A 12720-nucleotide genomic window follows, 5' to 3' on the forward strand; every position below is an offset into this window, starting at 1 on the left:
GGGGGTAATTGCCTCAATATTTTAGGAATTAGGGGCCAAAAAGGGGCAAAAAACAAGCATTTTTCTAGTTTCAGGACAATAACTTGTGTGTAAGTGTATGGATCTTTCTGAAATTGTACTACAAGGTTCCATATCACAAAGGGAAAGCTGGGTTTGAGTTTGGGGGTGATGAATCATAAGGGGGTTCAAAAAATTTGGGGGGGGATTTTTTTTTTTTCCTTTTTTTTCTTTTTTTCCTTTTTTTTTTCTTTTAAAATTTTCCATTTTAAGTTGGTTATTTCTGATTTATATTTAAAAGCAAATAATAATGATATGGTAGGAGATACACACCAAACAGGATGTGTAAATTATTATATAATAAGTATTGTGCAATAGCAAGAAATTTTCAATTGCACAGTATTGCACAATAGCAAGAAATCTTCAATTGCACAGTATTGCGCAATAGCAAGAAATCTTCAATTGCACAGTATTGCGCAATAGCAAGATATATCCAATAGCACAATATTGCGCAATATCAAGAAATTGTCAATTGTACAGTATTGCGCAATAGCAAGAAATATTTAATTGCACAGTATTGTGCAAAAGAAGATACTTCGTATAAATTGCTTATTTCTTGACCAATTTCAATGGGGTTTTATTCTTGAATTCTTGGGGTTTTTTAATATGCTGAATCATACCGTGTATTAAGTTTTTGGATTTTGGGCCCCGTTTTTAAATTGGTCCACATTGAGGTCCAAAGGTCCAAAATTAAACTTTGTTTGATTTCATCAAAAATTGAATTATTGGGGTTCTTTGATATGCCGAATCAAACCGTGTATGTAGATCAGGGCTTCTAAAACGGTCATATATTCCGGACTTGACCGAAACTTTCATAAAAAGACCGGCTGCTCTCAGCCTCAAACGGTCAAATAGAATTGGTGTGCCACATTTTGTTATTCAAGGCATTTTCATGAAACGGTCATTTCAATTTTTACCAACTATCGATCGATAAAAATGTCCGTTTGGGGCTTTGGGCATGTCCGTTTGGGCATTTTAGTTTATAATTGTGGCAATCTATTTCACAAAGATATTTCGGTCATAATTGGGTTTAATAAAACAGAAGCAGCATATTTCAGATACTTTGAAGTGTCTCAGTTAATCTAATCCTCTGGGTACATAAATATACGGCTTGGTCTTTAGCTTGTGTACATCAATAAAAAGTAGAAAAAACACGTTTTCTTTTATTTAAATAACAACAAGCTGTCAAACAATTATCCCTTCAATAAGTTATATTGAAGCCATAAATCATTCACTGATTACAGGTTTGTCACCTTTGATGAGGTGTCCTTAGCTTATCTTTATCAATAGAATTAATGATGCATAACAATGTACATAAAGGTAATCCGGTAAACGAGGTCAAATATGTAAGCGTGTATGGAACAACATCCTATTTAATTACGCTTTATAGATATTATTTTAAATGAGCATTCAGTTTTAAAAGTATCCTGATATTTAAAAGTTATTCTTCAAATAAGGATATTTATAAATGAATAAGTATGATATATATTATTTTATTTAACACTGTACATCGTGTTAAATACTGGGGTACTCTCAAGGGGAAAATTTACTAAAATATATAGGAAAAACCAATGGACAAATTTCAGTCAATAAATGATTTAACTAAGTTAAATGGTGCCGTGATCACTTCTAAATTATATCAAGAGAACAATGCCTGCTCCGAATTTATTCAGACAATTTCCGATGTTATAGAGAAAGAGGTGATGTCCGACGTAAAGTTAAGTCCCGCCGTGGGAATTATGATCGACTAAGGTGTAGTCTAGGTATTGACGCTTTAGATCAACTTATGAGGATAAGCTTAGTAGGTGTAGATGTTAAAGACTTTGACCCTGTTCCTGCTATCCGCAAATGGCAATCCGTTCGTAACCGCCATGTTTATCAGAACAATGCATTTAGCAAGCTCATGAATGTAAAATCTTTAATTAGACTAAATGAACTCTAATCTTGTGCTGTGATCTGTGCTTCTTTTCAATGTGCTCATTGTAATATTTATTGCGTGTGTTTGTCAGCATTGTGCTCTTCTGACATTTTATTGTTGTTATATGCTTACATAAAATATCATGTTGTTATTCATTAAATTATTTATCAACTGAGTATGTTTTTATTTATTCCTTATTTTCTAAATCAGGTTGGGAAATTGTACAAAGAAAAATGTTATCACTGTTCAGTAGATTTTACACGGTTTAAAACAATATCCTTCATCGGGCCTCCTCAATGTTATCTATAAATACCGCATCAGTTGTAAAAGTCACGTGGTCAGGTAATCAATACACAAAAAGAAAAGTATCACGTGTATTGATGATCAAGTTGTACTGCAATTAAAGCCAACATCAACAGTTTCAAATAAGATGGCCTTAATTTACAAAGTGTTAAGTACTCACAGAGAGAAGATAGATTATATAAACAGAAACAAAAACATGAGAACAGTCAGGTACTGAAGCTGATTGATGCAATGATGGTTACTGTATTACGATACACAGAAAAATGACACAATACCGAGGATAATATTTTATTTATTTTTAGAATGAAGAAAACAAAACAGTTATAAAGAATTTTATTGCATATAACACTACTAATTATTTAGACACATATATCAATTTATGCATCCTCTCAGTTACATTTAAGTATCCAGCTGATCATTGACCGTCAAAAATATTTCTTTGAAAAATGTCCGGCTGTCGTCAGGAAATTTTGGAAGCCCTGAATTGTAGATTCATAATTTTTGGTTCCGTTTTCAAATTGGTCTATATTAAGGTCCAAAGGGTCCAAAATTAAACTTAGTTTGATTTTAACAAAAATTGAATTCTTAGGGTTCTTTGATATGCTGAATCTAAACATGTATTTAGATTTTTGATTATGGGCCCAGTTTTCAAGTTGGTCCAAATCGGGGTCCAAAATTAAACTGTTTGATTTCAACAAAAATTGAATATATGGGGTTCTTTGATATGCTGAATCTAACCATGTATTTAGATTTTTGATTTTTGGGCCCCGTTATCAACTTTGTCCACATTGAGGTCAAAAGGGTCCAAAATTAAACTTTGTTTGATTTCAACAAAAATTGAATTCTTGGGGTTCTTTGATATGCTGAATCTAACCATGTATTTAGATTTTGGATATTGGACCATAATAGGTGAATGTCCAATTTAAAATTTTTAAGTTCTTAGACCACATTCATTCTGTGTAGAAACCTATGCTGTGTCAAATATTTAATCACAATCCAAATGCAAAGCTGTATCAAGCTTGAATGTTGTGTCCATACTTGCCCCAACTGTTCAGGGTTCGACCTCTGCGGTCGTATCAAGCTGAGCCCTGCGGAGCATTTTATTAAACACTGGTTTGGAAATTGAATTTCATTTTTCTATTTGAATATAGCTCAACTATTTATATATATATATATATATATATATATATATATATATATATATATATATATAGAAAGAGGAAGTAAGATAACAAACAGTTTAAAAAAATAGGAGTAGAAATTAGGTTGTCCAGAATGTATTAATAAAAATATAATAGCCAACGCAAACAACCAATGTGCATTTTCTCTCATTTCTTGCTTGTAGTATTGTATCTTTAAGTACCTCAACAAGAAACTTGAATTCTTCAGTAAAAAAAAATTATAAAATAAAAAATAGCTGATTTGCAGTTATAAAATGGATTGTAAGGCACTTTCTGTGTTTCGTCTGCAGATTTCTTTAGGTTCAGTCAGAGAACAAAATGGGTGTTTAAATCCCTATTTGATAGGGAAATAGATTCATATTATAGCACTGCTCTGTTTTTTTTTTGACAAGTTTTTTAATCCCAGAGAATAGGTAAATAGATGATAAAACAAAATGTTGTGTTCATATTACATTTGCTGGAAATTTATGTTGTATTCCAAGAAACTCCTTAATTTTGAGTATAGTTCAGCTGATTATTCTTTTTTTGCAGATATTCCAAATCTTTACAGGACACAATATTATTACAAATGAAAGTTAACCCAGCAGAGAGGCCATTTATAGACAGTGTATTACAACATATAGAAACTGTGTCATACTCAGCTACTAACCGTGTGTGACAGTATCATTTATGCATTTATCATTTTATCTACGATACTCAATATGTTTGAAAGGGTGTTTTAAGTAGAAAAGGCTGGGAAGTTAAATATATTTTAATGCTGAATAAGTTTAACTACCAATAATCTATAGTAAAGACATGTACGTAAGACATTTTATATATATAGATATGATTTGTCTGCTATTCATTAATGAATAATTGTATAATATTTATTTCATTTGATGTTGGAACCAGTGATCAGATCATTTGATGTTGGAACCAGTGATCAGATCATTTGTTACCTACTGTTGATTCATTTATTTTCGTGGGTACCAATTTTCGTGGGTACCTATTTTCTTGGATTGAGTAAGCATTTTCATGGATATTTGATTTCGTGGTTTTCCAAAAGTCTGCAAATAATCATACAGCAAATTTGTTATTCGTTGAACATTTAAATTTGTGGTTTCCCTGTACCCTCGAAATCCACAAAAATTGGTATCCAACAAATAATAATGAATCCACAGTATGCTGATATATCATAACTTATTTAAAATATTTCAGTTTTACTGCTGTTTAGTGAATCACTATTTATATCAGTATATTGTTTTTTTTAGTCATTTTTAGTGAATAATGTTTATAAAATGACAAATGTCCTGCATTCTTAAATTGGCATATGTCAATTCTGTTTCTCTTTCATCTATTAATGGGCTAATTATCTTGACAAGAAAATGAGAATATTTATCATCCAGTTTAATTATTTATTTAATCCTATTAAAATCTTTTTAGTTAGGGCTTTTTCCAGGAAAGGTTGTATTCCAGAAAATAGGGCTTTTGATGGCTTTCTAAATTACACAATATGATGGTGTAAAAACTAGAATGCATATTTTAAGATATCCTGATAAATTTGTATGGATTGTGGATGTGACATCCCCTCCTAACAATGGATTGTGGATATGACATCCCCCTCCTAACGATGGATTGTGGATGTGACATCCCCCCTAACGATGGATTGTGGATGTGACATCCCCTCCTAACGATGGGTTGTGGATGTGACATCCCCTCCTAACGATCATCCCCTCATAGCAATGGATTGTGATTGTGACATCCCCTCCTAGCAATGGATTGTGGATGTGACATCCCCTGCTAACAATGAATTGTGGATGTGACATTCCCTCCTAACGATGGATTGTGGATGTGACATCCCCTCCTTACAATTTCTTTCTGGGCTTTAGAAAATTATATTCAACTTTGAAATATTGATAAATCATAAACCTTGATATGAACATTGTGTAATATTAAAATAGGCTACAACTTACTTGTATATGCCTTGTTTGATGTGCAATAAACGCTGAACTTTTTATCTATATTGTATAATGCTGTCTTGTAATATTATGATTGTATTAAGTTCACATTTGAAAGCTGTTAGAGTTCTTTTTTATTACAAGGCCTTTGTATTATTCTTGTAATTAGGAAATGGAACAGTGAAACTTATTTTGAAATCCCCAGAAATTACAGGAATTTTTCACACTCATTTTATTACAAGAGAAGAAATATAAAACATCAGTTTTCCTATTAAAATTCGACCCAATAGTCAGAAATTTCTCTGCCTTCTCCCAAAAATCAGATTAACACTCAGAAATCAATTACATGTATAAATCATTCTAATTAAATCCTATATTTAAATAACTAAAAATTGTTGATTTTGTTTTCTGATTGGTAACAATTCCACAGTTATCATCGACTAAATATTATTCTTCAAAATAAATGTTTTGAGCTGGAGTATCACTTTAATAGAGAGACCACATTGTACCTCACTTTCTATCAGCTGCTTGTGAAAAAAAGTATTCCCCGATCAGAAGGAGGGACTTTGCATAAAAAACATAAAGAGGAATATGATTTCTCACAAACTTCTACCTGATCATAAAGGAGCAATCCATTTGCCACAATTTTGTGTATATAAATAAACTCATCATAGATACCAGTAACCAGGATTGAAATTTTGTATGCCAGACGTGCGTTTCGTCTTCAAAAGACTCATCAGTGATGCTCGAATCAAAAAAGTTTTAAAAGCCAAATAAATGACAAAGTTGAAGAGTGTATCTGATTACCAACATGTAATATGAGGATTGTGTTTCCTGTGAAAGAGATTGAATATTAGTTTGTTTAAATAGAAACAAGTCTTTAATGCTGATTCAACATAAGATTTTATAATTATGAAACAGATGCAAAATGAGTTTCAGGGAAAACTTATCTGATAATTAACAGACATTTTTTAAAATAAATATTGTCTATCTTCTCTGATTTCATGTAGAAATAATTACAGTTTTAATTTAATAATACTTTAATAAGATCAAAACAATACATGAAACAAACAGTGTAGAAAATGCAAAATAACATGTCAGACCAACATCAAGGGGGGGGTTCCATATTTCAGCTTACTTTTCAACAAAAATTATGCAAGAAAGGAGTAGAGCCAGTAACCCCAATAAACAACCCTTTTTCGTATGAAACCGGATGTGATGTACTATGATTTGGTGGTATTACACCTGTAAAGGTGAATTTTTTTAAATTCATTTGTTTGAGTAAATCTTATGTGTATGTATTGCTTAATGTAATATTTTTGAAAGTATAATAAGAATAGTTGTATATCTGCTTTATATTTATAAATACATTAGCCTGAAATAGGAATACATTTTATTTTAGTCCATTTTTCTAGAAATGTGTCACCTTTTTTGTCTCGCCTGTCGCAGTATGGGAGACATAAGTATTACTATCTGGTGGCGGCAGCAGCGTAAACTATTTGTATAAAGCTTTATATTTCAGAAGGTAGAAAACCTGGATGCTTCATACCTTGTAAGCAGATACCTTATGTTACGAAGTTTCCGTCTGTCATATGCCCATTGTCCTTGATCTCATTTTCATGGTTCAGTGACTGCTTGAAAAAAAATTACAATTTTTTTGCCATGTGAATTTCTCACTTATTATGAGTAATAGGATAACTATATTTGGTATATGGCTTCCTTGCAATGTCTACATGTCCGTCAGACAGGGTTAACCTGACCTTCACCTCAATTCATGGATCAGTGATCAAGGTTAAAGTTACGTGATTAGGTCCGTTTCTCAGATACTACAAGCAGCAGGTCAACTCTATGTGGTGTATGGAATGATTGTAAGGGGTACATGTCAGACTGGCAGGTTTCTTCTGACTTTGAATTCATTTTCATGGTTCATTGGTCATTGTTAATTTTTTGTGTTTTGGTCTGTTTTTCCAGGACTGCAAGCAATAGGTTAACTATATTTGGTGTATGGAATGACTGCAAGATGTACATGTCTGTCTAACTGGTGTCATCTGACCTTGACCTCATTTTAATGGTTCATTGGTCAATGTTAAGTTTTTGTGTTTTGGTCTGTTTTTCAAGTACTTTAAGCAAAAGGTCAACTATATTTGGTTTATGGAATGATTTTAAGGTGTACATGTCTGTCTAGCCGGTGTCATCTGACCTTGACCTCATTTTCATGTTTCATTGGTCAATGTTAAGTTTTTGTGTTTTAGTCTGATTTTCAAATACTAATAGCAATAGGTCAACTATTATTGGTGTATTGAATGATTGTAAGGTGTACATGTCTGTCTAGCCAGTATCATCTGACCTTGACCTCATTTCTATGGTTCATCGGTTAACATTAAGTTTTTGTGTTTTGGTCTGTTTTTCAATTACCATAAGCAATATTATAGGTCAACTATATTTGGTGTATGGAATAATTGTAAGGTGTACTTGTCTGTGTGACAGTTTTTATCTGACGTTGAGCCCATTGTAATGGATCTTTAAAAATGTTAAGTTTATGTGTTACTTGTAGTAAAACCTTTATCTTTAAGACTTTCAACATAAATTCAATGGTCAGTAAAACAGGCGAGACATTTCAGCGTGTGCACTCTTGTTAACCTTTATTTCATGATTTTTTTATGAGGCTTCACCCCTCGCCCATTTAACCTTTGGTCGAAAAGTAAAGAATACGGTATATAGAGAATATTTTAGCAAAAATATGTGTGGGCAAGGCATGGTGCCACTGTTATTTCTTCAGAAAACTGTCATAAATTTTGCCTTCAGTTTTAAACAAAATTCACCTACAATTATGACGTCAAAAATACATCACTTATCAGTAATGACGCCATAGGTGAAAACCTTTTTTTTTTAACTGAAACAACTGGACATTTTAACATATGTTTTCCATGTTTTCATCAAATTATCATAACATTATCACAGTTTTAAAAAATTTAGATTTTAATGGCCAAAATTATGAGTTAGTGAACCAACTCCTTTTGTAAATCTATTTTCGGTTTTGTTCAGTCCTAAAGTAGGAAGACAATGAGGTGATATTGCTACTTTAATTCTATGGTTAGAATATATGATTTTTGAAAGCTCATTGCACAAAGTAAAAAAAAAAGTATTTTATTAATTTAATTTAAAGAAAAAAAGTAAGACAGTTTTACATGGCCAGCTAACAGATATTGTCCTCTTTCACAGGTACACTTGTCTCATATTATATTTTAAACACAATGGCCATGTATGAAATTTAAGCTGCATTTTTCTAGCCACCTACAAATAAAAGCTTCCTGAAATGTGTTTTATGGCTTCATGTCAGCATGCTTTACTGTGTTATATGTTTTCAGATTTATTTCTCTCTAACTTGTGGATTACAGAAAACTTAAAGCAGGGGTCTCATTTGTGAGCAAAAGCTCACAGCTCAACTTGTTTAAATAATCATCTGTAGTGTGAAAAGATTAAAATTTGTATTTGATGTTCTTTGCTGTCAACCAACATGGCCACAGGTACTACTGTAAATTGGGATCTTTTGTAATTGGTTGTAGTCATATGGGATGTATTTGTTTCTTAACCTTGAAATGTCTGGATAATAACAATATAAAAGATAATGCATTTCTTCGCCAATCAAATGAGGATATTGGTTAGAGAAATGTTCGTCTCTTGATATAATTTCCACTTGCATGTTTCGATAGGAAACTTTATATTAAAGGTGTGTAATTTACAAGTTGTTATTTTGTTTTTTTTATTAAACATTATTTGAAAAGGCTCATGTTATTAACTTGCTTGATTATATCTCAATTATAGGAAACTAATCAGGTGTCAGTATTTATTATTGATGCAGTTAAAACCACAGTCAAAAATGCATCAGATATTAGTCAAATCAATTTATGAGGCCTACCAAAGGTTGGTGATTCTCTCAGGGCACTCTGGCTTCTTCCACCAATAAAAACTGACCTTCACAAAATATCACAATAGTACTGAAAATGGCCATAGACACCAATCAGTCAATCAATTTATGAGGTATTTATACTGATACTAGCATTACATGCTGATAATCTGATTTTTGTCTCGCCTGCGACGAAAGTATGCGAGACATTTCTCACTTATTATGAGTAATAAAATAACTATATTTGGTATATGGGTTCCTTGCATCGTCTACATGTCCGTCAGACAGAGTTAACCTGACCCCGACCTCAATTCATGGATCAGTGATCAAGGTTAAAGTTACGTAATTAGGTCCGTTTCTCAGATATGGAATGATTGTAAGGGGTACATGTCAGACTGGCAGGTTTCATCTGACCTTGACCTCATTTTCATGGTTCATTGGTCATTGTTAATTTTTTGTGTTTTGGTCTGTTTTTCAAGTACTATAAGCAAAAGGTCAACTATATTTGGTGTATGGAATGGTTGTAAGGTGTACATGTCTGTCTAGCCAGTGTCATTTGACCTTGACCTCATTTTCATGGTTCATTGGTCAATTTTAAGTTTTTGTGTTTTGGTCTGTTTTTCAAATACTAATAGCAATAGGTCAACTATTATTGGTGTATTGAATGATTGTAAGGTGTACATGTCTGTCTAGCCAGTATCATCTGACCTTGACCTCATTTCTATGGTTCATTGATTAACATTAAGTTTTTGTGTTTTGGTCTGATTTTCAATTACCATAAGCAATGGGTCAACTATATTTGGTGTATGGAATAATTGTAAGGAGTAGATGTGCTCTGTGACAGTTTTTATCTGACCTTGACCTCATTGTCATGGATCTTTAAAAATGTTAAGTTTATGTGATACTTGTAGTAAAACCTTAATCTTTAAGACTTTCAACATAAAATCAATGGTCAGTAAAACAGGCGAGACATTTCAGCGTGTGCTCTCTTGTTTTATATTTCCATCCAATTAACATTAAATAGATATAAGAAGATGTGGTACGAGTGCCAATGAGACAACTCACCATCCAAGTCAACATTTATAAAAGTAAACCATTATAGGTCAGAGTACGGTCTTCAACAGGGAACCTTGGTGTATTGATTCATGTATACAAATAGTTTGTATACATGAATCAAGATTACATCTGTAAAAAGGAATTCCAATTGTCATCATCATTTATTAATGACCATGAAATGTTTGAAATACCGGTAGTGTAATATGTCAGTTCTTGATTATGTGTAAGTTCACTGTACATAGACAATGCAGATCACAAGTTCTACATACAAATGTATGGTTCCTCTACAAAGGGGTTTAAAGATACAGAGGTAAGGCAAGGATTATTTTGAGTACATTTTTACCTGCCATGCCAACGGCAAAAGCAAGAATAGTAACCACTCCACTCGATCCGTTATTCCATATTTCTGTATTCTGTCCTGAAAAACCTGGGTAGAAACTTTCATCATATTTTTCTTGGCTTCTTGCAAGGGAAGGATTTTATTTTTAGTTTGCAGCTTGATATTACATAAATGTTGAGTTGTAGCATGTATAAAACTATTTTTACATTTGCTATGCAGCCACTTCTGTTTAAAAAATTTCTTGGCTTCAATGAAAATGAATGATCTTGATCAGTTATGCTTCAATATACATGTTACCTTATTCAATTGCATGCAGCAACACAGGTACACACACATTATTTGTCTTGTTTGTACTAGGTATAAGTCCTATCCAGTCAATGTCATGCAATTTATTGGTGATGTATTAGACTTAGTTATTCAAGATACAATATAAGGTGTACTTTAATTACCATACTTGTCAAGAAAACTTTTTTTTTTATTAATAATCATATTAGAAATGCATAATGTATGAATCTGTTTATAAATAGGTTCAACTACAAATGTACAATCATGAAAAAAGGGAGATAACTCCAACTTAAATCTATAATTTCCAAGCTAAATGCAATTCAGTGTTTTATTTTAAATTCACAAAATTGCAAAATGAAAGCAATCTTTACCCTTCAGTGCTCTCAATCACTTACATAATAAGACAATTGTGGAAATAAACTGCTTCGCTCAGCGCAGCTGGATACGACCACAGAGGTCCAACCCTGAACAAACTTGGGGCAAAAATGGACACAATATTCAAGCTAGATACAGGTCTGAATTTGGATTGTAATTAAATATTTGACACATTATAGGTTTCTGACACAGAATATTTGGCGCTTTGCAATGCACAATACAGTCCACACAAGTACGTGGTTACTATAATACTCGGTTATTTTACAAAACCAAGGACGTATAATTAACATAGCATATTTTATAAACGTCCTTGACAAAACATTTGTGGAAAAAACGGAGCAACATATAAAAGAATTAGTCACTCCAAACCCGAAGTATCTGTCGAATAGCTTAGCTAATTTTGCCTAAACTTCTATCCTTCGGGTCAGCTGATAATAAGATAAGATAAGATCACATATATATTTCATATTCAAAAAAGTCTATATATGTATATATAAACAAGTCTAAATTGAAAACAACGTTCAAACCTATGATTGCGTTGGATAAAAACCGGATTTCGACAATTAATGTCTCTTCAGTGATGTTAGGAATCGAAACGGTATTTGGAAAGCCATACAATTTACCTCAATTTGGGATAGACTCTTGAATTTTGAGGAGTCAAAATAGGATGAACGGATCATATAAACCCGAAGGCAAATATAATACAAGCCCAAACGAAAAAATATAAACAAGTCTAAATTGAAAACAACGTTCAAACCTATGATTGCGTTGGATAAAAACCGCAATTTTTATACGTGTGCATGCAAAACAAATTTCTTGTTAGAGGGGTCTAAATACAGCACAAACAACATTTTCCAAAAGACCAAAAAAAGTGAAAAAGTATATTTTAACAAAACGCATTTGACTAACAGGTCGAACAACAAATGTTCTTAAACCCTGCTGACTGCCATTGGCGATTGCCAAATAAACGGATCACTGATGTAATAAATGGATCTTAATTATAAATTAAATACTAAACAGAAAAAAATAAACTTGCGGAAAAGATGGTATACTGCAAATAAAAGGTGCAAAGGTTTTTGTACACCATATCCGGATTTCGACAATTAATGTCTCTTCAGTGATGTTAGGAATCTAAACGGTATTTGGAAAGCCATACAATTTACCTCAATTTGGGATTTTCTGTTTAGTATTTAATTTATAATTAAGATCCATTTATTACATCGGTGATCAATCGCCAAATGGCAGTCAGCAGGGTTTAAGAACATTTGTTGTTCGACCTGTTGTTCTATATCCCCTTCATTTGTTATGGTATTTTTTTCTCCGCAATATTTTTTGTAGGGATTTGCTTTAATATGATTGTC

The 12720-nt window shown here is 32.3% G+C and overlaps 1 protein-coding gene across 1 annotated transcript in view; it reads left to right on the forward strand.

The window, feature by feature from the left end:
* LOC127731022 (serine/threonine-protein kinase 16-like) overlaps positions 1-9184 on the forward strand; it is a 28658-nt gene extending 19474 nt beyond the window's left edge. The window contains exon 8 of the mRNA XM_052239764.1: positions 3991-9184. Coding sequence (XP_052095724.1) covers positions 3991-4117 — 127 coding nt within the window. The 3' untranslated portion in view covers positions 4118-9184. The remainder of the gene's footprint in view (positions 1-3990) is intronic.
* Positions 9185-12720: the final 3536 nt, after the last annotated feature.

The sequence above is a fragment of the Mytilus californianus genome, unplaced genomic scaffold (assembly GCF_021869535.1).
Source record: "Mytilus californianus isolate M0D057914Y unplaced genomic scaffold, xbMytCali1.0.p SCAF_2, whole genome shotgun sequence".
NCBI classification, from domain to species: Eukaryota; Metazoa; Mollusca; class Bivalvia; order Mytilida; family Mytilidae; genus Mytilus; species Mytilus californianus.